A 25,127-nucleotide genomic window follows, 5' to 3' on the forward strand; every position below is an offset into this window, starting at 1 on the left:
TTGAAGGCGCAGTCAGGGATTCCACAGGAGATCACGCTTGTTTGTGTTTATGTTTAAGTTTATTAGCAGACGCAATTTTGTGCAAAAAAAACGTAGGCTACAGTATGTTAACCAAGGAACCAAATTAAACACGCCAGCGAGATAGCTCGCCCCTACCTTCAGTAGCCTATTCCCAGATAAATTCCACGCATTGTTTAGTTTTTGTTTGTGATACAGGCAATGCTTTCAAGCCCTGTGTTGCTAACATACCTAGGCTGTGAAACCAGAGCCCGTCTACAGAGAGCCTGGCCACTCCGTATTAAGTCCCATTGTACCGAATTTTGGTTGCAGTTCCACCAGATTTCCACTGGGGGCGATCGCCATGAGTGCAGAATGAATGGAAGTCAATGGAGCTAGACGGCTAAATTTGTCTCTTTCACCTGATTGTCGTTGACAAATCTCAGATTTGATTGTAGTTTGTATAACTTCAACATGGGTTATAGGTCAAAAGTTGAATGAAGAGTACTTATGTCCTTTTGATTTCTTACCGGTTGGGTCGTTGTTGCCCATAACACGCTAGTATTGTGCTAATGAATGACGTCATTGACACGTTTGAAAGGCTTTTTAGAACAATTAAGTGACTTTAAAAAATATAATACTCAAACAAGTGTATTTTCTTTGCCTCCCCTTTCGAATACAATATTCAAATTACTCGAAAAAAAATTATAACCCGAGAAAAGTGGATTTTGAGGGGTACAGCTCCATAGACCTCCATGCATTCTGCACTCGTGGACGAGCGCCCTCATGTGGAACCACAGAAGGAACTGCAACCAGTTCAGAAACCGGAAGTTTTCCGAGAGTGGCAGTTCTCCCCTTATTAGACATTCTCTGGTGAAACTAAGGTCTAGCTAGCCTATTGGTGGGTTTAATTGAATTTGAGTAATAGGATACGCAACCATTTACATCTGAGATAGTTTGTAATTCCTGTAGAGCTCACCAACATTATAGATATGATACAAGACACTTATCTGCTATAATCCAAGATAGATTTTCTTCGAGTTTTTGACCATTTATTTTACCAAATGACATAGGAAACATAATTAATTTCATCCACATATTCTTATGCACCATGCCAAAGATGGTTGATTACGAAGATACTTCATGAGAGGCCATTTCCTATCCCTGGAAATTTATGCAAATAGGGTAGCAGTACACGCCCCCGCACATTTATGCAGTGATCGGGCTCTCTTTTTAACATTGAGGTCTATGGCAGAATCCAAGAATTTCCCAGAATTTGTCAAAGCCTTATTTTTCTGAGCAATGGATGCACATTTCGGACACGGTATCATGATCTCCAAACCCTCCTCCCTATTTCAGTAGAATGTCGTGATAGTATGACCCTCCAGTCGGGAGAAAATCAACATTAATGAAGGTGTACACCAAGTTTATTTTGTACTCCGGCTTGTCTGGTGTGGAACCGAGGCGTTCAAACGTAAGTCATACGCGCTGTGTACTGTGCAGGCGGGAACTGAACCAGAGCCCAGAAAATGCAACCAGAAAATGCAACACTACGACATGCACAAGAATACTACATAAGACAAACAGATGTACATTACACAAACACATACTGTAACTTAACAAGACATCACATTGACTTGGCTTATTAACACAACATAACATCAATAACAGAAAGGCTAAGGATGATTTGCGTCCAGGATGATTACAGATATGATTATTAGGGATGAAATTGATGACCGGAATGAAAAGAAGGGGGGATGGGGGGGGGGGGTGCGGATGGTAGCTCTGAGAGTGGGAATGAGGTGGTGTTGGGATGGGGGTGGGGATGGGGGGTGAGGGGTAGTGAGTGTGTGAGGATGTATGTGTGTGTGTGTGCATATGTGTAAGGCTGGCTTGCTGTTGGGCCAGGAGGAGAGAAGCTGGAACACAGAGAGGGAGGGTTTCAGAGGAGAGGAGTTGTAATTATTCTGTTAAAGATAAGTGTAATAATAAGAATAACTGATTGCCTGACTGATTGACAACCTGGGCACCCATTAATGGCCACAGTTCCACCCAGCCCCCGCAGTTACACGACGACGAGCTGACAGAGGGGAGGACCTGCGTGCCACCCATCCCCCCAGCATATGCACACATCCCCCACTACCACGACCAACCACACCTCGCCCCCAGACCTCCACCCAACACGCCACTCTTGACCTAAATATGTATGTGAATGGCTAGGTTGAGGGCTCTATCTAGTGTGTAGCATTAAAAGAAGTGGGCATGCATGGTGAATATCTGTCAGGATTTCCCCATGCACACCACACTTACCCTGTGTAAGATGTATGCCTCCTTTGTAATCTGTGCATTAAAATAAGTGAGGCATGCAGATATACCTGATGAGGCATCTACCTGCACTCCACTCTTACCCTAGCCTGTTTTGTAGTTTTGTTTATGTTTGATGAATGTCACCTAACATGTAGTGCAATTAAAAGAGAGTAAACCGTGCTGTGTGCTTCCAGGACAAGGTGTGTGCATGAGCGTATGAGGAGGGTGCACAACGGGGGCCCAGGGCCAATAGATAACCCACAGGACCCAACCTATGCCAAACCCACACAGCGACTCGCCAGGACCGAGTTTCCCAAGCCATCCAATGGGGCCCCGGCAGAATAACGATGAGAGAGGCAGAGAGAAAAAGTGAAATTAATAAAGTTTATCAGAGAATGTAAATAAAAGGGGGAGGGGAAGAAGGGGATGCTATTTATTTGCTATTTATACTACTACTACTACTACTACTAAGTTTGTAGTTGATAGGTTTTCTAATGATATATAGTCTGTTAACAAGTTTTTCCAATGAGTGATGTGAACATTGTTTCTAGATTTCCAGTTCATGAGGATTGTTATCTTGGCGATAGTCAGCGCCAGCAGTGTTTTATTGCACCAAGTTATGTACAGTAAGTTATTATACCAAGTATTCATAAGGAAGGGGATGCTGGGATGTGACAGCCAAAGATGGAAGAGAGAGATTTTGTGACACTCACCCAGAAGTGGTTGATTGGAGTGCAATGCCAAACCGCATGGATATATGTGTCTGGGTTATTTTGTGTGCAGTGAGAGCACAGATCCGAACCAAACCCCATTTTAGCCAATTTATGTGCAGTGAAGTGAAATCTGTGAAGAACCTTGTATTGTATTAGTTGTAGATTACTATTCTTTGTCATGAGGTAGATGTTTTTGCACATTTTGGTCCAGAAGTCGGCACTGAGAGTAATTACAGTGCATGAAAATGCACTGTACTGTTCTTCCTAGGCAACTTCTTCTTCTTATTATTATTCCGCTTACCACTTTTTCCGCATGCAATTTCTCTTGAACAGTTTAACTTAGAAACTTCATTCAAACTTTGTAACGTAGGTCTTCAAACAGATCGGGTTGGTATGACTTTTCAACTTTGAAACTTTTATACTTTTTAAACTATTAAAGAAAAACTTTTTAAAAATCCCCATAGACTTAACATTGCCGATTGTGACATCATAATACGGCCGTTAAGCAATTAGAATCCTATGGCAGGTGTTCAGGCCACCTGCAGCCTCAGGCTTTAAGCATACAATCTGGGTCAATTAAGACTACACATCCTATTCAACTGTTTCCTCTGCCCAAAACTGTTTCAAAATAAAAGTCCTCACTACAATAATCCACTGTTAAACAATGTAACCCATTAAACTACTGAACTTTTTACATTCAAACGGTCTACTTTTAAACTATCATTAAACTATCTATCTATTAAACTAGCTGTCTATCAACAACTTTTAAACTATCTACATTCAACTTTTAAACTTTTAAACTATATACATTCACTAGCTGTCTATCAACAACTTTTAACTTGTCATCAACTGTCAACACTTTTCATCAACTATGACTCCTACCCACTGTAGCTAGTTAGCATGGTTAGCAAAGTTAGCATGTTAACATTGCTAACATTGTTAACATTTTTAACAAAACTGCTAAAAATGATTAGCTAGGTTAGCTAAGTCACATGGTTAGCATAGTTAGCATGCTAGCATGTTAGCATGCTAGTTAACATTTTTAACAAAACTGCTAAAAATGATTAGCTAAGTTAGCTAAGTAACATGGTTAACATTGTTAGCATGTTAGCATGATAGTTAGCATTTTAGCAAAACTGCTAAAAATGATTAGCTCGGTTAGCTAAGTAACATGGTTAGCATAGTTAGCATGCTAGCATGTTAGCATGCTAGTTAGCATAGTTAGCATAACTGCTAAAAATTATTAACTAAGTTAGCTAAGTAACATGGTTAATATAGTTAACTATGTTAACCATGTGACTTAGCTAACCAAGCTTATCATTTTAGTAGTTATGCTAACTATGTTAATTAGCATGTTAACAATGTTAGCATGCTAATTAGTATAGTTAGCATAACTACTAAAATGATAAGCTTGGTTAGCTAAGTCACATGGTTAACATAGTTAGCATTGCTAACATAGTTAGCATGTTTAGCAAAACTGCTAGAAAATGTTAGTTAAGTTAGCTAAGTAGCATGGTTAGCATGTTAGCATTGCTAGCACTGCTATAAAACATTAGCTAAGTAGCATGGTTAGCAGAATTCAAAATCTTAGCATAACTGTTAGTAAACATTAGAGCCATTCCAACTTCCAGTTATCACCATTAAACTATTTGAATATCAACATTCATTAAACTGCTAGAAAACGTTAGCTAAGTAGCATGGTTAGCAGGTTAGCATTGCTAGCACTGCTATAAAACATTAGCTAAGTAGCATGGTTAGCATAGTTAAAAATCTTAGCATAACTGCTAGCAAACATTAGAGCCATTCCAACTTTCAGTTATCGTCAAATATCTACCTATACACAGCCATTAAACTATTTGAATATCAACATTCATTCAACTTCCAGTCTGTCAACAACTTTTAAACTATTTACCTTCAACTTTTAAACGGTCTACTTTTAAACTATCATTAAACTATCTATTAAACTAGCTGTCTATCAACAACTTTTAAACTATCTACTGTCTATCAACAACTTTTAAACTATCTACATTCAGCTTTTAAACAGTCTACTTTTAAACTATCAACTTTTATTAAGCTATGCCACCACCATGTCTATCCTAGCATCACCGTAGTAACCATCTCTGTATTATCTGTTTTAACTATACATGATATTTTACATCACAACTTTAGCATTTTCATGCACTGGTAATTCCTTGGAATTGCATTTCTAGTTGATAAGTCTGATTCCCATTTGTGATATGGCAGGCCAATTGTTTTTTCTGAACGAGATATAATTTTGTAAATTTGGGAGAGTATTTTTTTGGGAGAGGGAATATTAAGCAGCTCTGAGATTGGTGGGGGAATGTCAAGGTTAGCTGTCTGGATGTTAATTTTTCCTAGGATAGATGATTTAATTTGCAGGTATTGTAAGAAGTGTTTACTCTCGATGCCGTGCTTCTCGACCAAACAGGAAAATGAGGCCAGATTATTGTCTTGAAGAATGTGTTGAAGGTGAGTGATGCCCTTTCCCATCCATGTGTGAAAGTTAAGTGGTTTTTTATTGACGGTGAAATCTGGGATATTCCAAATCGGGGTGCGAATTGATGGTGCTATAGGTGAATCAGTGATGTGGTAGAATCTCCACCAGGCTGTCAGAGTAGATGAAATTGTTGGGGCTTTGAAGGATGGATGTTTTTTGATTGACTGACTGCAGAAAGGGAGATCTGAGATTGACACAGATTGTTTGTTCTAGGTCTAACCAGGTGTTGTCTGAGGGGGTGGGGTGTAGCCATTTGTAAATGAAGTGGAGCTGGTTGGCCAGGGCATAGTGTTGGAAGTGTGGGGCCTCTAGTCCTCCCAGTACTTTTGGTTTTTGGAGAGTGGTGAGTTTGATCCTTGGGGTCTTATCTTTCCAGTATAGTGATTAATGAATCGAGAGACTTAAACCAGAGTGGGGTGGGCTGGGTTGGAATCATAGAGAGTAAATAGTTTATTTTGGGCAGTATTGTCATTTTGATTACTGAGATTCTGCCCATGATGGATAATGGGAGGTTCTCCCAGCGTTGAAGGTCATCATCTATTGAAGTGAGTAAATGGGAATAATTTAGGCTAAATAAGTCTGACAGCCTGGGGGAGACTTTTATAAGTAAGTGATCTAGTTAGTGCAGAGTGGAATAGGTGAAGAGTTGGCCGTCATTCCAGCTGTTGGGATGTAATGGGAGAATTGCAGATTTATTCCATTTGATTGAGTATTCAGAAATGTTAGAGAATGTGTCAATGAGTTTGATGGTTTCTCTTACTGATGTTGTGGGGTCTTGAAGAAAGAGAAGAATGTCGTCGGCATAAAGGCTGATTTTATGATGCATATATGGAGTCTGGACACCTTTGATGAGGGGGTTCTGACGGATGGCAGCTGCTAGGGGTTCAATGAAGATTGTAAATAGGGAGGGGGAGAGTGGGCACCCTTGTCTAGTTCCCCGGTGAAGAGTGAAACTTTGTGATGTTAGTCCATTGGTGATTACTGTGGCTGAAGGAGAGGTGTAAAGAAGTTTAATCCAGTTAATGAACGACTCCCCGAAGCCAAACCTCCCTAAAGTGGAAAATATGAATTCCAGTTCACCCTATCAAATGCTTTTTCTGCGTCCAGAGTTGCTATGATGGTATTATCTTGAAAATTTGTGGAGTGATACATTATATTAAACAGTCTGTGGGTGTTGGTGGATGAAATTCTGCCTTTAATGAAGCCAAATTATATTTAAAGAACATGCATTATTATCATTTTTCTTTCTTTTACTTTTTTTGTAGAAGGGGGGCATTTGGTGACCCTGTGAAGTAATGTTAAGTAATGAAGTAATGTCTTATGGGTCGCCAAAATTTAGATCAGAGAGAGACGGTTACAGTATGTTTCTTTTTATTAGGCTGGACCACTGTTGACAGACTCTTTCTTGATTATTGTTTGAAAAATGTACGCCTATAGGCCTAATCTGTAATCTTTATAATCCATCTCAATGTTTGATCATCAAAATACTAACTGGCAAAGGAATTGGACACATAGAGAGCAGGAAATAAGGAAATAAATTAGATGGATGAAAAGGTTAACCAAAACAGTGTGAGGACTGCCTGAAATGTAAGCCTGACCTCCGAGGTATTTGCCCCAAGTCTCTGCTTTGTTCCAATGAGCTGAACCTGCTTTGACATGTTGGATCCATGCGACTCCTCTGGAATGATGGTGCTACAATAAAAACACATTAGTCTTAGCTGAGCTGTGTAGCACAACTTCCCAGAATCATAACGACTGAAGATGTATATGAACATAATAGTAGCCTACCAAGTACAACCCCAAATCAGAAAAAGTTGGGACGTTGTGTAAGATGTGAATTAAAATCTAAATGATAATCTGCAAATCTCGTAAACTCATATTTAGCAGCAAAAAGGACACAGACAACATATCAAATGTTGAAAATGAGAAATTTAACTATTTCATGGAAAATATATGTTCATTTTGAATTTGATACTAGCAACATGTTTTAAAAAAAGCTGGGACGGGGACAAAAAATGCTGGAAAACTTGTGTAATGATAAAGAAAACAAAAGGAGGAATATTTCACAACTAATCAGGGAAACTGGCAATATGACTGGGTATGAAAAAGAGCCTCCTGGAGAGGCAGAGTCTCTTAGAAGTAAAGATGTAGGGGTATTCATCACTCTCTGTGTAAACCTGTGTGGACAAATTATGAAACAAAATTTTAATGGATCTTAACATTAAATTATGAAGTATTTGGGGAGTTCATCATCTACAGTAATATCAATAAAATATTCAGAGAATCCGGATAAATATTTGCAAACAAGGGATAGAGCTGAAAAACAATATTAGATGGCCGTGGTCTTTTGGACCTCAGATGGCACTGCATTAAAACCAGACCTGTTTCTGTAAAGAAATTAATTGAATGGGCTCAGGAAAACTTCTGACAACCATTGTCTATGAGCACAGTTTGATACTCAAAAAGTTCAAAAATGCTACTTTACCATGCAACAGCCAAAATTGTATTAATACATGATACAGAAATAGCACCGTATCGGAACCTGATCTTGTTAATGGACTGAGGTACAGTAATATCAAAAAAGGTCCTGTGGTTAGACCAATCAAAATTTGCCATTATTTTTGGAAATCATGGACTCATCTGGGCTAAAGATGAGATGGCCTATCCAAATATCCAACCCATCCAACTTGTTTCAGTGCTCAGTTCAAAACCTAAAAAAAAATCTGACGGTGTTGAGGATTTTCTAAAATAGAGAAAGAGTCCAGGTGCTACAGGTGTGTCATCTTCTAGGCTTGCCAAATTTCTTACATAGCTATTGTAGGCCTAATCACATTGAATGGTACGTCAAATACCTTTGCCTAATGGAACATGTCAAATACATTTTATTTCAGTTGTATGCACTGCTGTGGATTGAAAAAAATGGTTTATCAAATATTTAAATAGCGGCCCTCCGCGATTGCGATTGGAGGCGGATCCACTAGGGGCTAGTGCTACATTCCAGCCTTAAGTAGCCTAGCCTTTTCCGAGTATTGGAATCTGTTGTGAGACCTTGCCTTTAGAATCATTTCATAATGTTTACTCCTGGAGGTGGAGGTGAGTAGGTCCACTATCTCATTTTCTTGCCAATGGTTCTGAGCTCACTCATGCAATAGTCTTGAATCATGATAGAATAGCCTACGGTAGTGCTTTCTATTGTAACGGCACACTTGTGGTCTACGTCTGCGTCGCATGTTAGCCAAACAAAATATTTGGATTGATGATGAAAACGAGTCATTTTGTAGGCCTAATCATATTCATATCTCGCCTGTCATAACTTTGGGAACAGTTTAGCCTAGTGTAACGTAGCCTACTACGAGCCTACTAGGCACGACATAGGCTATCGCTTAATTGGCAAAAAGTTAATTCTCAAAGAGGTGGCATGTCGCCCATTAATAAGGAATGTACATGAAAATAATTGTTTTGTCTTTTATTTGCCTTGATATATGGTAGGCTGCCAGAAATACTAATCGCCTACTGTTTTGACTATCTGATTACCCGTTACCAATGCCCATCATGCCCGTACGACGACCACCCCTATAACAAGGCTATTCTTCCAACGAATTCTTTTTTTTTTTTTTTTTTTTCAGATTTCAGTTTTTTCTTACTTTAAGGTTTTCATGTGTAATAGTGGATTACTTAAAACAAACGTTGAGAGCTAGCAAATAAATTGGCTTGGGCTTGGCTTTGATTTCTGCATTAGCTGCTATCATGTTACATGCGTGCATAGTTACAGCTTTCCAAGGCAGCTGCATGCATGGAAGTGTGTCAGGATGGATGGCCTATATATAACTTCTCCATAATCACAATCCATTTCTGAAGTTTACTTTTTGCTGGCTTGTAACGTTTTCATGTTTTATACTGTTTGAGTAAAGCTGGTTAGATTTTTACTATTGTTTGTACTATAATTTGTGATAGTTGATGAGTCAGGCTAAGCAAAATTTGCCATCAAGTTTGAAAACAGAGGATTAGGCCAGAGACTTTCTACTGTGGAGACACGGCACTCATTGTCCTTGTATCCTTGTATCCAATATGGCCGTTGTCTACACATATCCCACGCAAGGGGGCAGGCGAATTCCCGGAAGTAGAAGAATCGACGTAGGCTGGAGGGACCACCTCTCTGCTAACTCCCATAGAAGTCCATTCATTCTAGGATTTTTTTGAAATACCATAACTTCATATAACATATATCCTGTGCTGATATTGTAGCTTTTGTGTAATCAACATAAACACTACAAAGGCTAAACAGACTCCACTACCTCGTCCGTAATGTTGGTTACCCGTAAGAAGAATGGTTAGCTTGTTTGGTTGGAGGGAAGCTAGCTTTGACGTAATCTCTCTCTCGCGCCGTAGGGAGATCACCGTATTGTTTGGATAAGTTTGTAAGCAAAACCTAGCATACACGACCGTATGTTAAGGTAAAGCATTACACAGAGGCAACCTAATTAAAAAAAAAAAAAAAAGAGGCAGTAATCATTTCAGAGGTTTTCGATGGATTGACCGTAGGTCGGAAAAGTGGAAAGAAAATAGCTTCAAGGCTATAACTTTTTTGTTTTGTTTTAGCATGACTGTTTTTGAAGATGATCATGTATGGTAGCTTCAACATTAACACGACTTGGTGAGGATGATATGAATAATAATACATAAATAAATGTTTAACTTTGATGACTTTGAAGGCGAAGGAAATGTGAGAAGAATTTCTGTGTGTCTATCATATGAGTTACAAGATTCAGTTCTATGGCTATCGTCACGAAGTTAAGTGTGAGGCTGCGCAGTACTGGGGGGACCAACTGAAAAATCGTTCTATTTGACTCAATGCCCTCCCATTGAAAACGGAGTCTGTTCGTCCATTTCTTTTACTGTCTATGATCCCACGCCTTCCTCGGCAAAACGTCGACATGTGAATACATTGAGCCAATCATGTGGTGTGATGTGAATACATTGAGCCAATCATATGGTGTGTTGTGAAGACATCGTGCCAATCATGTGTTGTGATCTCGCCGCTGGAGCAAGATTGGTGTCGTGAAGCCTTGCGCACGCGCAGTTCGACCCAAAGACTGCCCGATGAGTGCCCATAAAACGTTGGTATATGGCCGCAAAGTTCGGAAAAATTTCTGGAAGTCCACATAGGCATTGAACTCATTACAATAGGTTGTTGGCACGAAAGATAGGCCCTTATTAAGAGCTGAAAGGCAAGCTGGTGAGAGAGCCTTGCTGGAGAGGTTGATCACATTTACCGGTGGCTGCTCCTGGTTATGTACTGCCTCGTCCCGCCGCCGTGTCCTCTTGCCCCTCCTGTATTTTTGCTTTTAAGGGCCTATCTTTCGTGCCAACAACCTATTGTAATGAGTTCAATGCCTATGTGGAATTTTTCCCAACTTTGCGTATAAAGGAAATCTTCTCTAGTAACCCTCATACAATCCCAATGGACACAGAGTCTGTTGTCAGCCCTCCACCCCCCTGCAACTCACAGTCACCCAACACCCCATCAGCTGACCAAAGTCTCAGGACCAGCTTTCGAGGTAAATCCACCTTTTTACCACCTAAGAATAGGAATGCCTCCTTAGAGACTTTTTGCCGTATGGTCGAGAGCGATATTTCCCATGTATTCCAAAAGAAAAATGAATATAAAGTGCATGATAATCTAACTAAGGAACACAGGGAGGCTCTGAAAGAACTGAATAGAGATAACACTGTGGTGATAAAACCAGCTGATAAGGGTGGAGCAGTGGTAGTAATGGACTTTCATGACTATGACACAGAAATCAGTCGCCAATTAAGTAATTCTGTTTTCTATAAAAAACTAAGGTCGAACCCCACTGAAATGTTTAAAAAAGAGATCCATAATGTCTTGACGTGTCTCCTTGAGGGTAATGAGATAAATAGGAAGGAAAGTGAATTCATGAAAGTTGACCATCCAGTGACACCAGTTATCTACACATTGCCCAAAATCCATAAAAACTGCGAGAAGCCTCCTGGGAGGCCCATTATTGCGGGCATTGCATCTCTTACGGAAAAAATATCTACATTCATTGACTTCTTTTTAAAACCACACGTCATCACTCTTCCATCTTTTGTAAAAGACTCTATGGACATGATCAAACTTCTTAAAGAAGTAAGACTGCCAGCGAACACATTATTGGCCACTTTTGATGTCGAGTCTTTATACACCAACATCCCGCACGATGGGGGCATTAATGCTATTGATTTCTTTTTAAGAGAACATCATTCAAACAGGACCCCCAGTGTTGATTGCATAAAAATGTTGACTGAGATTGTGCTAACCAAGAATTTCTTCATGTTTAAGAATGATTTTTTCTTGCAAATTAAAGGGACTGCTATGGGAAGTACTATGGCACCTAACTATGCAAATCTGTTTGTTTTCAAGACTTTTTAAATAGCAATAATGAACATCTGAGATTCACTGGGGATTTTAACAATGCGGAAATCAGCTTTTTGGATATTATGATATCCAAAGACGTCGATGTGTTAAAAACGGATCTCTATAAAAAGCCTACAGACAGGAATACTATTTTACATGGGAAAAGCTACCACCCCTCTAGTCTAAAGCGGAGCCTACCCATCAGCCAATTTAATAGAATACGACGCATTTGCAGTTCCGATCAAGACTATAATGTGCAGTGTGCCTCTATGTCCCAGCGCTTTAGAGATCGAGAGTATACAGAAGCATGGATAAACAATGCAGTAGAGAGGTTTAGCAACACAGACCAAGAGCATTGCTTAAATAGAAAGAAAAATAAAAAAGACGATAGGAGATTCTCCTGCATTACACAGTACTCGCCACTAAGTAGAGAGTTTGAAGCGATAGTGAGAAGACACTGGCATATCCTTAGCTCAGACCCTACACTAAAAGACGTTTCTTTCAGGCAACCCCCACGTTTTGTCTTTAAACGCTCACCTAATATACGCAACCTTGTTGTCAGAGCAGACCGACCACCAGATAAGGCACCGCAATTCTTCCCTCCTATTCCTGATGGCAATTACAGATGCGCGAATTGCGCGCAATGTAACTTTACATATAAATGTAAAACCTTTAACCATCCACATACAGGAAAGGCACACAAAATAAAGGGAGTCATAACGTGCAATACAAAAAAATTAATATATATGATCAAATGTCCTTGTGGTTTAGCCTATATTGGAAAGACAACACGATGCCTCAAAACACATATTGCTGAACATAGAAGCAGTATAAGGCTCAGAGATGAAAAGAATCCAGTGGCAGTCCATTTTAATACAATAAAACACAATCTCGCAACCCTTAAGTATATCGGAATCGAACAGGTCACTATTCCTAGACTGGGTGGTGATGTCGACAACTTACTCCTAAGAAGAGAGGCTTTTTATATATACACCTTAAACACTATGTCACCAAAGGGGCTTAATATGTATTTTGATCTCAAGCCTTTTCTGTGATTTCTCTTTTTGGATAATGACTATGTATGATGACTATGTATTGTTCTGTATTTTGTATATATGTATGTGTATGCAATGTATGTGTGTGTGTGTGTGTGTGTGTGTGTGTATGTATGTATGTATATATATGTGTGTTTGTATGTGTGTGTGTACTGTGTGTATGTATGTATTTATGTATGTATGTGTATATTTGTATCTATATATTAGTCTCTGCCACTATGACTTTGCACATAGGCCTATGCTGATTGATACAATATTTGATTGATATAGCTTTTTTTCTTAATTATTGACACATAGGCCGAGCTGCCTGTCAGTCATGATGATTGGCACCCTTGGGTGCCCTGCCTAGGCGGGTGCTGAATGAATGGTCATGTGATCTAGGCCACACTCTTCCTGTTACCCACATGCCTGACGAAGATCCAAGGGGATCGAAACGTTGCTTTTAAATTAATAAAGTTTATATTTTGGAGCAGTTGCAGTGTGCAGACCACACTTTTTCTACTGTCTGATACTATTGTCTGGCACCTGCAGAAAAACTTTACTTTCGATGTGCGCACGCACTCTTCAAAACGCTACCACTTGAGCCTATACATCACTTGACCACTTCATCAATGGCACAAATCCACAGTTTAATGGAAATAATACAGTAAAATATGCAAAAAAATATGTTTCCCCCACTGCTTCATGGATTTAGCTATACAAATGGGCAATTCATTTGTTGTTTCTCCTTTTTAGCTGTCTATGCACCGCCAGGCCCAAACCCCACTGCCCCACCGGTGTATGGGAATGTGCCTGGTTACGAGGGTTTCATGGCTGGAGGGGCAGGTATGTGTATTCAGGAGGGGCCAAGCCTGCACATGCCTGTGTGTGTGTGTGTGTGTGTGTGTATGTGTGTGTGTTTTTTTCAAAGGGGTTGTTAAAAGTGAAGACGGTAAGAAAAAATGGCACCATCGTTTTCGTGTAGACGTGGCCTGTGTGTGTGTTTGTGTGTGTTTGTGTGTGAGTGTGTCCATAAGCAAGGCAGTTAATGAACACCCCATCAAATGTTTATCTGACTGCTGCTTGTCACTGGTGATCCCTCTGAAACAGATCATAGAACCTCTCCAGAACAAACCCTGAGATGAGCTTTTCTCCCTCTCTCTGCTTGGCCATTTAAACAAAGTGGCAGACCATCCCTCATATCCCTTTGTTATAACCACCACTAGCCTCCAAAATGGCTCCTTATTTGGTCCTTTCTTAGAATGAAATAGACTAAGAAGTGTGATCAATTTTTAGTTACCCAAAATGCATACTGACAATAAAACTATGCATTTCTGTAGTTTCTTGTAGACTATTTGGATTGGTAGGCCATGTCCGGTTCTGATAATGACTACACAAAATGGAATAATTATACAAAAGTCTCTTTTTGCATTTTATTTGTTGGCTTCATGGGTGTGTATAAGATGGACTATACAACTAATATTGGATAAAACAACATGAATATTTAATTCCTATGGATTCCTGTGAATATTTCAAGACTAGGAATGTAGTGGTAAAATAAGAGGTGGGTAAACAATTCTGTGATCACAGTAAGGTGGACTGTCCATGCCGTAGGCCTATCAGGTTTTTAGAAGAGGCATTCAGAACATGTTTGATGATGGTGGAGGTTATTGACATAACTTGATCACCTAAGACCTTCCAGACCTTTCGAAATGGAAAATTTATAGACAAACAGCTGCCAATGTCACAATCAAACTGAGCACGTTTTGCAAATACCCCATTATTTACAAACAAATAATTTGATTAATTAATTTCTACAAACACTGTTTTTTTTTGTTGTTAATGCAAGACAGTGGACCAGTTTAAAGCATTTTCACAGTGGAATTAATTTAAAGGACATACTGTAAGATGCAGTAGTAGTAGGCTACCACTTGTTGATGTTGACCTGTTGTGGGCTGTTGTTTGTTTTGGCAGGTGGATATATCCCTCCTCCTCCTCCTCTTCATCCAGTGCCAACACCAGATACTCAGCCTGAGCAGATTGATTGGAAGTAAAAGTCATTTGCTGATTATGGTCTTACTCACCATTGTTTTGTTCATTTTTTCTACACCATTTTGATGCTTTTCAACCTGTCCAAGGGAAAAATACTTTCTTTATGTTAACAATTAACAGAGTTGCATTCATTGTTGCTGTGCTCTTCATATGAGTGTAGTTAATATTACTAAATTAAAGGAGAAATCCAGTGCGTTTTCACATAAATCCCCATTTCCCGAGGTCAGTACAAAAAACGAAAACAAACTGTTTTACCTAGCTTGAGTTGCTACAGGCTAACAGCTAAAGCAGCCAGGCAGCTACAGCGCTACAATCTGGGGGCATGTCCGTGAGCTCTCATTTACATGCCCACAGAGTGTAGCGCTGTAGCTGCCTGGCTGCATTAGCTGCTGGCTGTAACAACTCGAACTAGGTAAAACCGTTTGTTTTCGTACCAACAGTACTCGGTGACCTGAAGAAGCAGAGATGTCCGAAGCATTGTCACATAAATTCTTAAAGTTGTTTGAAAAACCGTGCGCATATTGCATGTTATTATTCTCCATAGTGTAAGCAGCAGTAAGAAGCTTTGCTGAAAAAGCACGTACAGCTTGCACTGATGAAAGGCTTGCCAGAATGTCTTTTATTTTTCATATGTGTTATATTTGGGTTCTGGCTAGCTGGTAATATGGTACTGTGGAAGCTAGTTCTACATGTTCATGGACTGGACAAACCACAGCACTGCATAGTGCATACAATTACAATCACAGACTCCGCTGGCCCCAAATTAAATTCACAGACTCCACATGACAGACATGTTCTTCTTAACTACTTTCACATGGACATTAATATTCCGACTATTGACCTTATTCAGAATAAGACAATATTGTGATTATGTGGTTTACATTAGTTGTTGATAGAATATTCCATTTATATTCATGTTTACATATAACACAGCATAGTCCGATTATTGCTAGCAAAGACGGTTGATTCCGTAGAAGTTTCTGCACCGGAAATTCTAATAGCATGTTATGCGACTAAATATCAGAATACTCCATGTCTTAATTTGATTATTGCTTATTCATATTATGACCTTATCCGGGTTAAGACAATCAGAAAATGCTGTTTACATGGCGGCGTCTTATTCGGAACATTGTCTTAATCAGGTTAATATTGGAATATCAATGTCCATGTAAAGGTACTCACCCTCTGAAACATGTAATTTCTTTGACCTTGCTAAAGACAGTTTTGTGTTTTAGCATCCCTGCAATCACAGAGGAAGCAGCACAGGCAGCCTTTCTGGAGTTTGCCGGCAGCAACTGCTGCTGGAGCAAAGCCCCTGCTAAGGACGGAGTCATAACCAACATGGAGGCATTCAACACTTATCGGGTACCTGGGCATCATCTGTAAAGTGCTACTAGCTTTGCTTAACTTCTAAATTTTCTCTGAACACAACTTCAAAAAGTTGAGATTTCCTCTTAAATTAGTGTGTAATTCGTTCCAAAAAGAAGTGCGTTCCAAAGTGGCATATTAAAACACATCAGTTCAACTCTGCTGTTGTCTCCTCTTGTAGTATCGGCTGGAGACCTTCACTGAATCCAGAACCACTGAGTGGAAAACTGAAGCATTTACAGGTATATTGTGATCTCCATCCATGTTTTTTTTCTTTCACTCTCTTTCTCTATCTCTGTTTGTCTATGAGAGGACTACTAAAATGTTTGCATAAAATAAGTGACTCTCTCTCTCTCTCTCTCTCCACTGTGTCTCCCTTCCTCCTGTATTTTCTTGATTTGACCAGGTCAAACTGTGGATGTTGGCTTGCAACCGGCCCCACCTCCCTGGGCTATTCAAGTGCAGACGCCTGCCCTGTTTAAGGACCATGAGGAAAACATAAAAGTGCCCAACACTGCCTCTGTGAAGGTACCCTATGTAAAACCAAGTGCCCTCTTTTAGCGATCTAAACCGATAGTCTGTTTAGCGCGAAAACTGACCCAAAGGTGTTTTTCTGCATTAAAGGAACTGTATGTAAGAAATGTATTTCAAATAATCATAAAATGGCCCTGATATGTCACTAGACATTAAGAAATCATGTTCATTCGAAATACTTACATCACTGACAACAGTAGTCCGGCCAGGATATTGTCATTTAAAAAGTGAAGTTGCAGTCCTCAACTGATGTTGATGTTGTGTTTTGTCATGTAATGTTGTGTTTTGGCCTGATGCGCCACCCTCTACCTATCTACTAATCACAAAGTCAATAGTGTTTCGCCATCCGGGTTGGCAACCTCAAGTCAGGGGGGAGTGGGAGGGGGAGGGGATACACGCTCTACAGTAATTTGAAAGTGGTTGCAGTACCAGTTTTGGCCACATCTTACATATGGTTCCTTTTAAACACATCAAATAAGCTGTGGAGACAGTATTTTTCGTTGATCAAACACTACAGAGCTTGGTCTGGTATATGCTATAGCACCAAATACTACTGCCTGCACTGCACCATATTTCTTGACCTGTCTATGCACCACCTGTCTATACTTTGTATGTCACATTGCACTTTTCTGCTTTTTTTGCACTTCTGGTTAGATGCAAATTGCATTTCGTTGTCTCTGTACTTGTACTCTGCACAATGACAAAGTTGAGCATAGTCAGTGGCTTGAAGTAGCGATTTACCTTCAAGGCCACGCTAAATGCTATATGTACTTATTTCGGTCTTACTCAAAACTACTCTGATTGACGTCATTGTGGTCCCCGAAAAAAGTTTGCGCTCGTCATCATCCTAAAATAGACCCTATACACTAGGTGGTCTACTCCATAAGCCTGCAGCATGCGTCTGTGTCAACTCCGCGCTATAGCTACGCTGTCTCTCCTACCTCGTGACCCTTTCAGAGTTCTGTGTCGGGGTTGCTTTGCATCACGGTGCATTTCACCTCCATAACTAGAGGGTGTGTAGCTTCGAAGTTCGGTGTTGCCTGGGTCTGTGTCACTCACCACTGAAACGGTACTCAGAATGGCAAACTATAGACTGTCGTGTTAAAATATTAATCTTATTTGTTTGGCCTTTTCTTGCTTAGATTTTGTAAAAAGTATTGAGAAATACCCACAGTACTGTACTGGCAGTAGCCTACTGCTTGCTGGCGAAGTGCTAATTTCAAAATGTTACTGACATATAGACAATTTACAAACGGATAACCCCGTCATTGTAACCAAAATATGTCTGAGTTTATTTGCAAAGCTTATGTCCGTGAACTAGCATGTTGCTACTCCCCACAGAAGGCTGCTTGAAACACCGACTATCAACTTGGGGTGGGCAATATATATCGTCTGCGATAATATCGTGATTGTTGTTTTAACGATGTGCAAATTGACATTATCGAGTATTTAAATTACTTATGGGGAAAAAACACTCGAAATCACGCACGGAAGACTCATACATTCCCAGGAGGTAGGCTATGCGGGAGAAGTGCAGCAGAGCAAGTGTCTCGTGATCACTAGTGGGTCACAACGTTGTCCCACGCAGCCTAATGTTTATTTTGTGCAGCAAGAGTAGCCTACTTGGGATTTTATGCGGCTACTTCTGTTCAAGTAGCATTGATGAGACAGTCACGTTTTTTCCTACACGGCATTATATGGAGAGAAAACATTAGCCTTTGAGTATTTTAATAGTCAGTTGTAAACAAAGAACTATTCTCAAGTAACTCTTTTGTAAATGGACTGAAGTTCGCTGTAAATATCTACGTTTACCGATTATGCTAACGTTAGCATCTCTATGGGATTTCTCATATACATTAGCCATAAGCTAACGCATTAGTTTCTATTCTGTAACTTGGAATGCTAGCCTACGTGATTGCTCTAAAACAAAACCTAGAAGGAAATAACTGAGATGTAAGCTACTCTGTTGGTCTGCTCTTAATTTTACAGTGAATCCTATGTAAAGGTTTGAAAGGAACTTCAGCTTCAGACTTTCTCTTGGGAAACTGTTAGGCCTATTCATCTTCTCTAATGTAGCTGGCTAGACCATGTCATTGCCACACACACAAGTGGGGGCAGAATTGGAAATGTGTCATAGAGTGACAATGCATTGGTTGATTAAGTTAAAAAGTCACAGGTTAGGTTATTGGTTATTTTTGTAATGATGCTATTCATAAATAATAAGCTGTAAAGTAACTCAGACTTTAACAAAAAAATTTTTTTAAAGGATATCGACTAATTATCGTTATCGTCAAAATCACAAAAAATATCGAGATATTATTTTTTGTCCATATCGTCCACCCCTACTATCAACACACAGGACGAGTTGACCAATCACAGTCCTTGCGAGAGTGCACACCGAGCTACATCGGTGCAAATGGAGCTACATCGGTGCACATCGAGCTACGGCGGAGGGCTCGGAAGGGGGTTCGCGGGGACGCAGAGGGGTCTGCGGGGCTACACAGTCGATTCGACGCAGAAGCATCCGGGCAGCCGTGGCCTACTGGTTAGCGCTTCGGACTTGTAACCGGAGGGTTGCCGGTTCTAACACGGACCAGTAGGCACGGCTGAAGTGCCCTTAAGCAAGGCACCTAACCCCTCACTGCTCCCCGAGTGCCGCTGTTGTTGCAGGCAGCTCACTGCATCGGGATTAGTGTGTGCTTCACCTCACTGTGTGTTCACTGTGTGCTGAGTGTGTTTCACTAATCCACTGATTGGGAGAGATAAATGCAGAGACCAAATTTCCCTCACGGGATCAAAAGAGTATATACTTATACGCATAAATATAAGCATATATCAGCCTTTAGACCGGAGTTCTCCTTTAAAGTTCTTAGGGACTGTGTCTGAAGTGAGGCACCAGGCTGTTTGAGATAGTTTCCCTGCTGACATGACATCATATATTTAACACAATCTAAATCTATCTGTGGCTTCCTCAGGGCTGCCACGTCTGCCAAGAGACGGGACAAACCCGGTGTGACGTGTGCACTGGCTCTGGCAAGGTATGTCCAGCTAGGCTAACAGTGGGTGTGTCAGAATGGGTTGTTGCATGCACAGAGAATGGACCCTTTCAAAAGAGTTCCATTATCAGCATCATAGTTGGCCCCACAAGACTTCCTTTTTAACATTCCATATCTTATCTTAATGCAGAGGAAGTAGATTGGGGTCCAAATAGAACGTTCAAGCATTGTTTTTGTTTACCTTGTTGAAAGGGTCCATAGAGGGTATGTATCCTCTTATGTATCCTCTCAAAACATTGTTGTGTTCTTTAATATAATCTCACTGTCCTTCAGAAACAATGCAATAGATGTGATGGCAGTGGAAAGAGGTTTCAGGAAGCGTGTGAGGACTGCAGTGGAACAGGAAAAGAGCAGTGAGATGCCTCTCTCTCTCACACACACACACACACACACACACACACACACACACAGTTAAAATGCGATAACATTGTCCTGGTGGCCCACAGCTGTACTGATTGCGGTGGGAAGGGACTGCAGAAGTGTGAAACCTGTGAGGGGACGAGGCAGATACTGATGTTCATCAACCTCAAGGTTACATGGTGAGTTAGTCACTATAAAGTTTGAGTTTACGTAGCAACAAGACTTTGATTATTTTAAAAATGGTATGGTTTGTAACAAATAAATTAACATGGCAAATGTTTTAGGGTGAGTCATTAAAGATGCACTCCAGCCATTGATTAACCCTTAAAAACTCATCTTAGTTTTTCTATTGAAATAAAATCCCTTCATGGCCTTGACTCGGTCTGCTCCCTCTGCCTCATCACCATGTGAGGAGCTAATTGCCCCTGCCCCCGACACCTTATACAACTCCACCTGCTAGACAACACGGTTTGATAACATTACCAAATGACTAACAAAGTTATGTTAATGTAAGCCAGCCAACAACAGCCATTAACCTGCTTGTCTTGCAAAGCTAAATGTGCAGATGGTTTAGAAAACTCCACCCCGGTAATCAGTGAGGATTGGGTTCCATCCCTTGTCACACAACAATCAGAGGCTGCTCTGATTCGTTATTCTGAAAGGTCAACAAGCACACTGCTCATCTAAACCAGAAATGTGAAAAAGGTTAAGTTTATTTTAATGGAGTGAGCCTTTAAATGGTTCATTAAAGCATTTATGTGTGTTTAAAAAAACTTACATTTATGTGTATTATAAGTCATTGTAGCATCAAAATGAGTTTGAAACCTCACTTAAAAGGAAAAAGCCTAAAGGTTAAAGTAAAATAACTGCACTATGCTAAATATCAACAACCTTTTGCCAGAATTGCAGATGATAACTTTAAAGCGATGGTTCAGAGTAATTTCACCCTAGGGTCCTTTGCACCATGACCTCGAGCCAAACACCCTCCCAGAACCTGTTTTCCCTTGGTCGAACCCTGGTCGAGTAGCGCTGTCAGAAACTAATGAGTTTCTGCAGTCGTAATGGTACCAACTTTTATCTCGTAAATTATCCCACTAATAATGCCCAGAATGGTACGAAACTTCTACAGTAGTACAACTATGTTCTTTACTCATAAAACGAGGCATTGAAAAGTTTGTAAATACACCAGGAGTTTATTTAAATAACTCTCTTGCCTGATGGATGCTACTATCTGCTACTATACCGCTGCGTCGACGTTACTTCGTGATTTGGAAAAAGCCTGTAAAAGTCCTGGCAGGAAGTGATTACATCAGCGTTTTTTGGTATATCCAGTTTTTAATATTTTTTTCCGAAGTGTTTACAACTTAGTGTTGACTAATAATTGTTGCAAACTGGTACTACGAACAAAATATTAGTGCATTCCTGGATCTACATACTTATGCATGCTTCCTGCCAGGACTTTTACGGGCTTTTCCCAAATCACGGAAGTAACATCGACACAGCGGTATAGTAGCATCCATCAGGCAAGTGTTATTTAAATAAACTCCTGGTGTATTTACAAACTTTTCAATGCCTCGTTTTATGAGTAAAGAACATAGTTGTACTACTGTATAAGTTTCATACCATTCAGGGCATTATTAGTGGGGTAATTTATGAGATAAAAGTTTGTACCATTACGACTGCATAAATTCATTAGTTTCTGACGGCGCTACTCGACCAGGGTTCGACCAAGAGAAAACAGGTTGTGGGAGGGTGTTTGGCTCAGGGACATGGTGCAAAGGACCCTAGGGTGAAATTACTCCGAACCATCGCTTTAAGTGAGGCTAACAAGTGGTCCATTGTGCTTTCCAGGAAGAACAACCTGGAAGATTATGTGGCTCAGCAGTCTAGCGGTATTCAGATTGGGAACCTCACTTCAGTAACTGGAAAGAAGCTCTTTCACGACACTCAGTACATGGTAGGAAATAGAGGAAAAAATGACCTAGCTAGAGACAGAGATTGGTTTGTTTTCATTTCTTTTCAATAAGAATTTAACCGTTTGAAATAGCAAAGTATAGCATAATATAGCATAATGAAATTAAAGGAAAATTCTGGTATTAGCACTTTGAGTCCCATTTCTGGTTTGTTTTGGATGAACTAGAGTGGTGGACACCGAAATTTTGACGATTGGTTCTGTTTCGACTTTTCTGACTAGTTTTGAATCGCCTTTACTGCTTCGGAGTGGCTGCCTACAGGCATGCACAAACATGTCCTTAAAACAACCCTTAACGTTCGTTTTCAAAACTGTGCAACTCACCGAGTGGGTAGTGGTGTTCGTTGATTATTAAAATCAAATATCAATCGTCAAAATGTCGGTGTCCACCACTCTAGTTCATCCAAAACAAACCAGAAAAGGGACTCAGAGTGCTAAATACCGGAATTTTCCTTTAATGTTTTGTAAATGTCAATAATTTAATGTAGTACCTGAAATATTGTTGTATTTTGTACTGTATTTGTACTGTTGTTATTGTTTTTTTTAGTGTTTTCTCAGAATGGTGTGTAAACTTTTGTGCACCAGAATGACCTTTTCCACTAGTTTTTTTTTGGCAAGGTCTATAGTTGAGCATAGTCCAGTAGCTTTAACGTAGGCCTAACATGATGTATCCAACGTAGGTGTACCCAGTGCTTGGCTTCCCAGATCCCAACTTAGCTCAGGCATCTGAGAGGATGGTCAGGGAGCACCAAAGCAAATTCTCACAGTCAGCACGCATCCATCAGCAGGTCAGCTCTTAACTATTTACTCCTCTATCTCTTTCTTTCTCTTAAAAACCAACACACACGCACATGCACACGCACGCACGCACGCACACACACACACATACACACATTGAATTTCCTGTTAGACTACCACTGAATAGTATCAGTCTTTGCGCACATGGTTTATGTTTTGACTCTTCAACTCTTCATTTAAAATAAGACACCTGTTTGCTCTTTTCTTTCAGCAACACACAATTGAATTGATTCCTATTACCAAGGTGGCCTACAAATGGAAAGGCGGCACCCACCTTTTCTATGTGTTTGGGAATGAGTCGAGAGTTAGTGCCGATGATTACCCTGCCACTTGCTGTTGTGTCGTGATGTAATTTATGGGCCAATGCTTGTGGTCAGTGCTTCCTCCAAAAGTATTTACTCTTGAATATGTAATTGAATATGATGATATGATATTGGTGATATGATATGATATTGGTGTAATGTATAGTTTTCACTACACAAACTCTCTACTACTATTCTTTCTTTACACTACTGTTCTCTCTTTTGTATCTATTTAGCAAAGGTTAGAGCTTGTTTATCAAATTTTGCAGTTTTCTTCAGTGCTCTATCAGGGTATCAAACCCACAATGGACTCCAGTCAATTAAAACTAAAGAATTTCTGTTTAATTTAGCAAATTTCAATTTACTGTAAGTAAACACACAGGGTAATTGAACCACTAGTGCCATTTGTGTTTGAAGTTGTCTGAAGAAATAATGTTGAATAACCAGTATGATAGGTATGATATGATAGGTATGATATAGTAATTGAGTAATCATCATGAGCTTTACATGTCTACTATGTGATCTCAAGGATTTGTTACAAGTTGACTGTACACAGAAAACACTTTTACCTCAAACTCTTTCAGTGACCTTACCGGTTTTGGTTGTGGCGTTGTTTCCTATGCAGCATTTACTATGTGTTTTTTTTATTTTTTTTCATTTTGTTTATCACATTCCAATTGTAGTACAAACTGACTATTGCATTCACTCCTTAATACTGATATGCTTGCATATCTTAGGCAAAATCAGAACTCAACCTTGTGAAACAAATCAGTAAATAGTGTAGTATTTAGTGGCTTAATAATTGTCATGCCCACCACCCAATTCAATAAATTAATCAATTTAGTGTCCATAACCCAAACAGTATAGTAATCCATATTTTTATTCTGATTTTATCTTCTTCGCCATCTTCTTGATTTTAGTAATTAATGCCTTAATTAGTCACTGTCACATGCTGTTACAAGAATAGGTTAAAAAAAATCAAAGATGCTGAATTGTGTTGCTTAAGGATTTATTCTCTTCCATGAGTGCCTAAAACCACGATTCTATCCAGTGCATACAGATGCAGCTTTTTGTTTATTAAGAGCTTGTTAAACACTAACTGCCATAGAAGAATAAGTGAACAAAAACTTTGGAAAGGGTGCTGTTATTTATGACTGGTGATGGCTTACTGTGTCAAAGCAAAAAATTCAACTGAGCACTGTAATATTGCATGCCATGTTATTATCCTGTTATAGTGTGTATGCATGAAACCATAGACATGTAGGCCTACATGACTAACCAATAAATCAGTTAGTCAAAGTTTTGAGTCGTTGTCATGAATTGACATTGATTTGGAAGGAATTGTCTATAAGACACAACATTTTATGCATATAGCACTGTTTTACTGTTATTGCATGATTGTATTAGCCTTTTTGTTATCCTTCTAAAAAATGTTACTTAGTGTAGAGAGTAAAAGGCTAAAACAAATAAAAGAAATAAAAGAAAATAATTGTGCCTTCTATCAAAATGGCTGATACTTTCTTTTTAATAGATCAATTAAACGATTTGTCTGAGTGTGATTCTTATCTCTTCACAATAAGATGACAATGGAAGCTGCAACGGTAACTTAACCCTGCTGTGCTGTTTCAATGTTGCCATACACAGTAGCCAAATAAGGATGTATTTTTACGGCAAGATAGGGGATGCTTCTCTGATATG

The 25,127-nt window shown here is 39.7% G+C and overlaps 1 protein-coding gene across 1 annotated transcript; it reads left to right on the plus strand.

The window, feature by feature from the left end:
• The first annotated feature begins 8,490 nt into the window (after positions 1–8,490).
• On the plus strand, positions 8,491–24,897 carry LOC121707116 (protein SSUH2 homolog). The gene is made up of 12 exons (XM_042089424.1): positions 8,491–8,628; positions 13,744–13,833; positions 14,962–15,037; positions 16,275–16,404; positions 16,589–16,649; positions 16,814–16,935; positions 19,917–19,979; positions 20,271–20,350; positions 20,444–20,536; positions 22,209–22,314; positions 23,010–23,117; positions 23,339–24,897. Exons 1-12 carry the CDS (start codon positions 8,607–8,609, stop codon positions 23,477–23,479), a joined length of 1,092 nt encoding a protein of 363 aa, XP_041945358.1. The 5' UTR covers positions 8,491–8,606; the 3' UTR covers positions 23,480–24,897.
• The last annotated feature ends 230 nt before the right edge of the window (positions 24,898–25,127 follow it).

The sequence above is a fragment of the Alosa sapidissima genome, chromosome 4 (genome assembly GCF_018492685.1).
Source record: "Alosa sapidissima isolate fAloSap1 chromosome 4, fAloSap1.pri, whole genome shotgun sequence".
In the NCBI taxonomy this organism is placed as follows: domain Eukaryota; kingdom Metazoa; phylum Chordata; class Actinopteri; order Clupeiformes; family Clupeidae; genus Alosa; species Alosa sapidissima.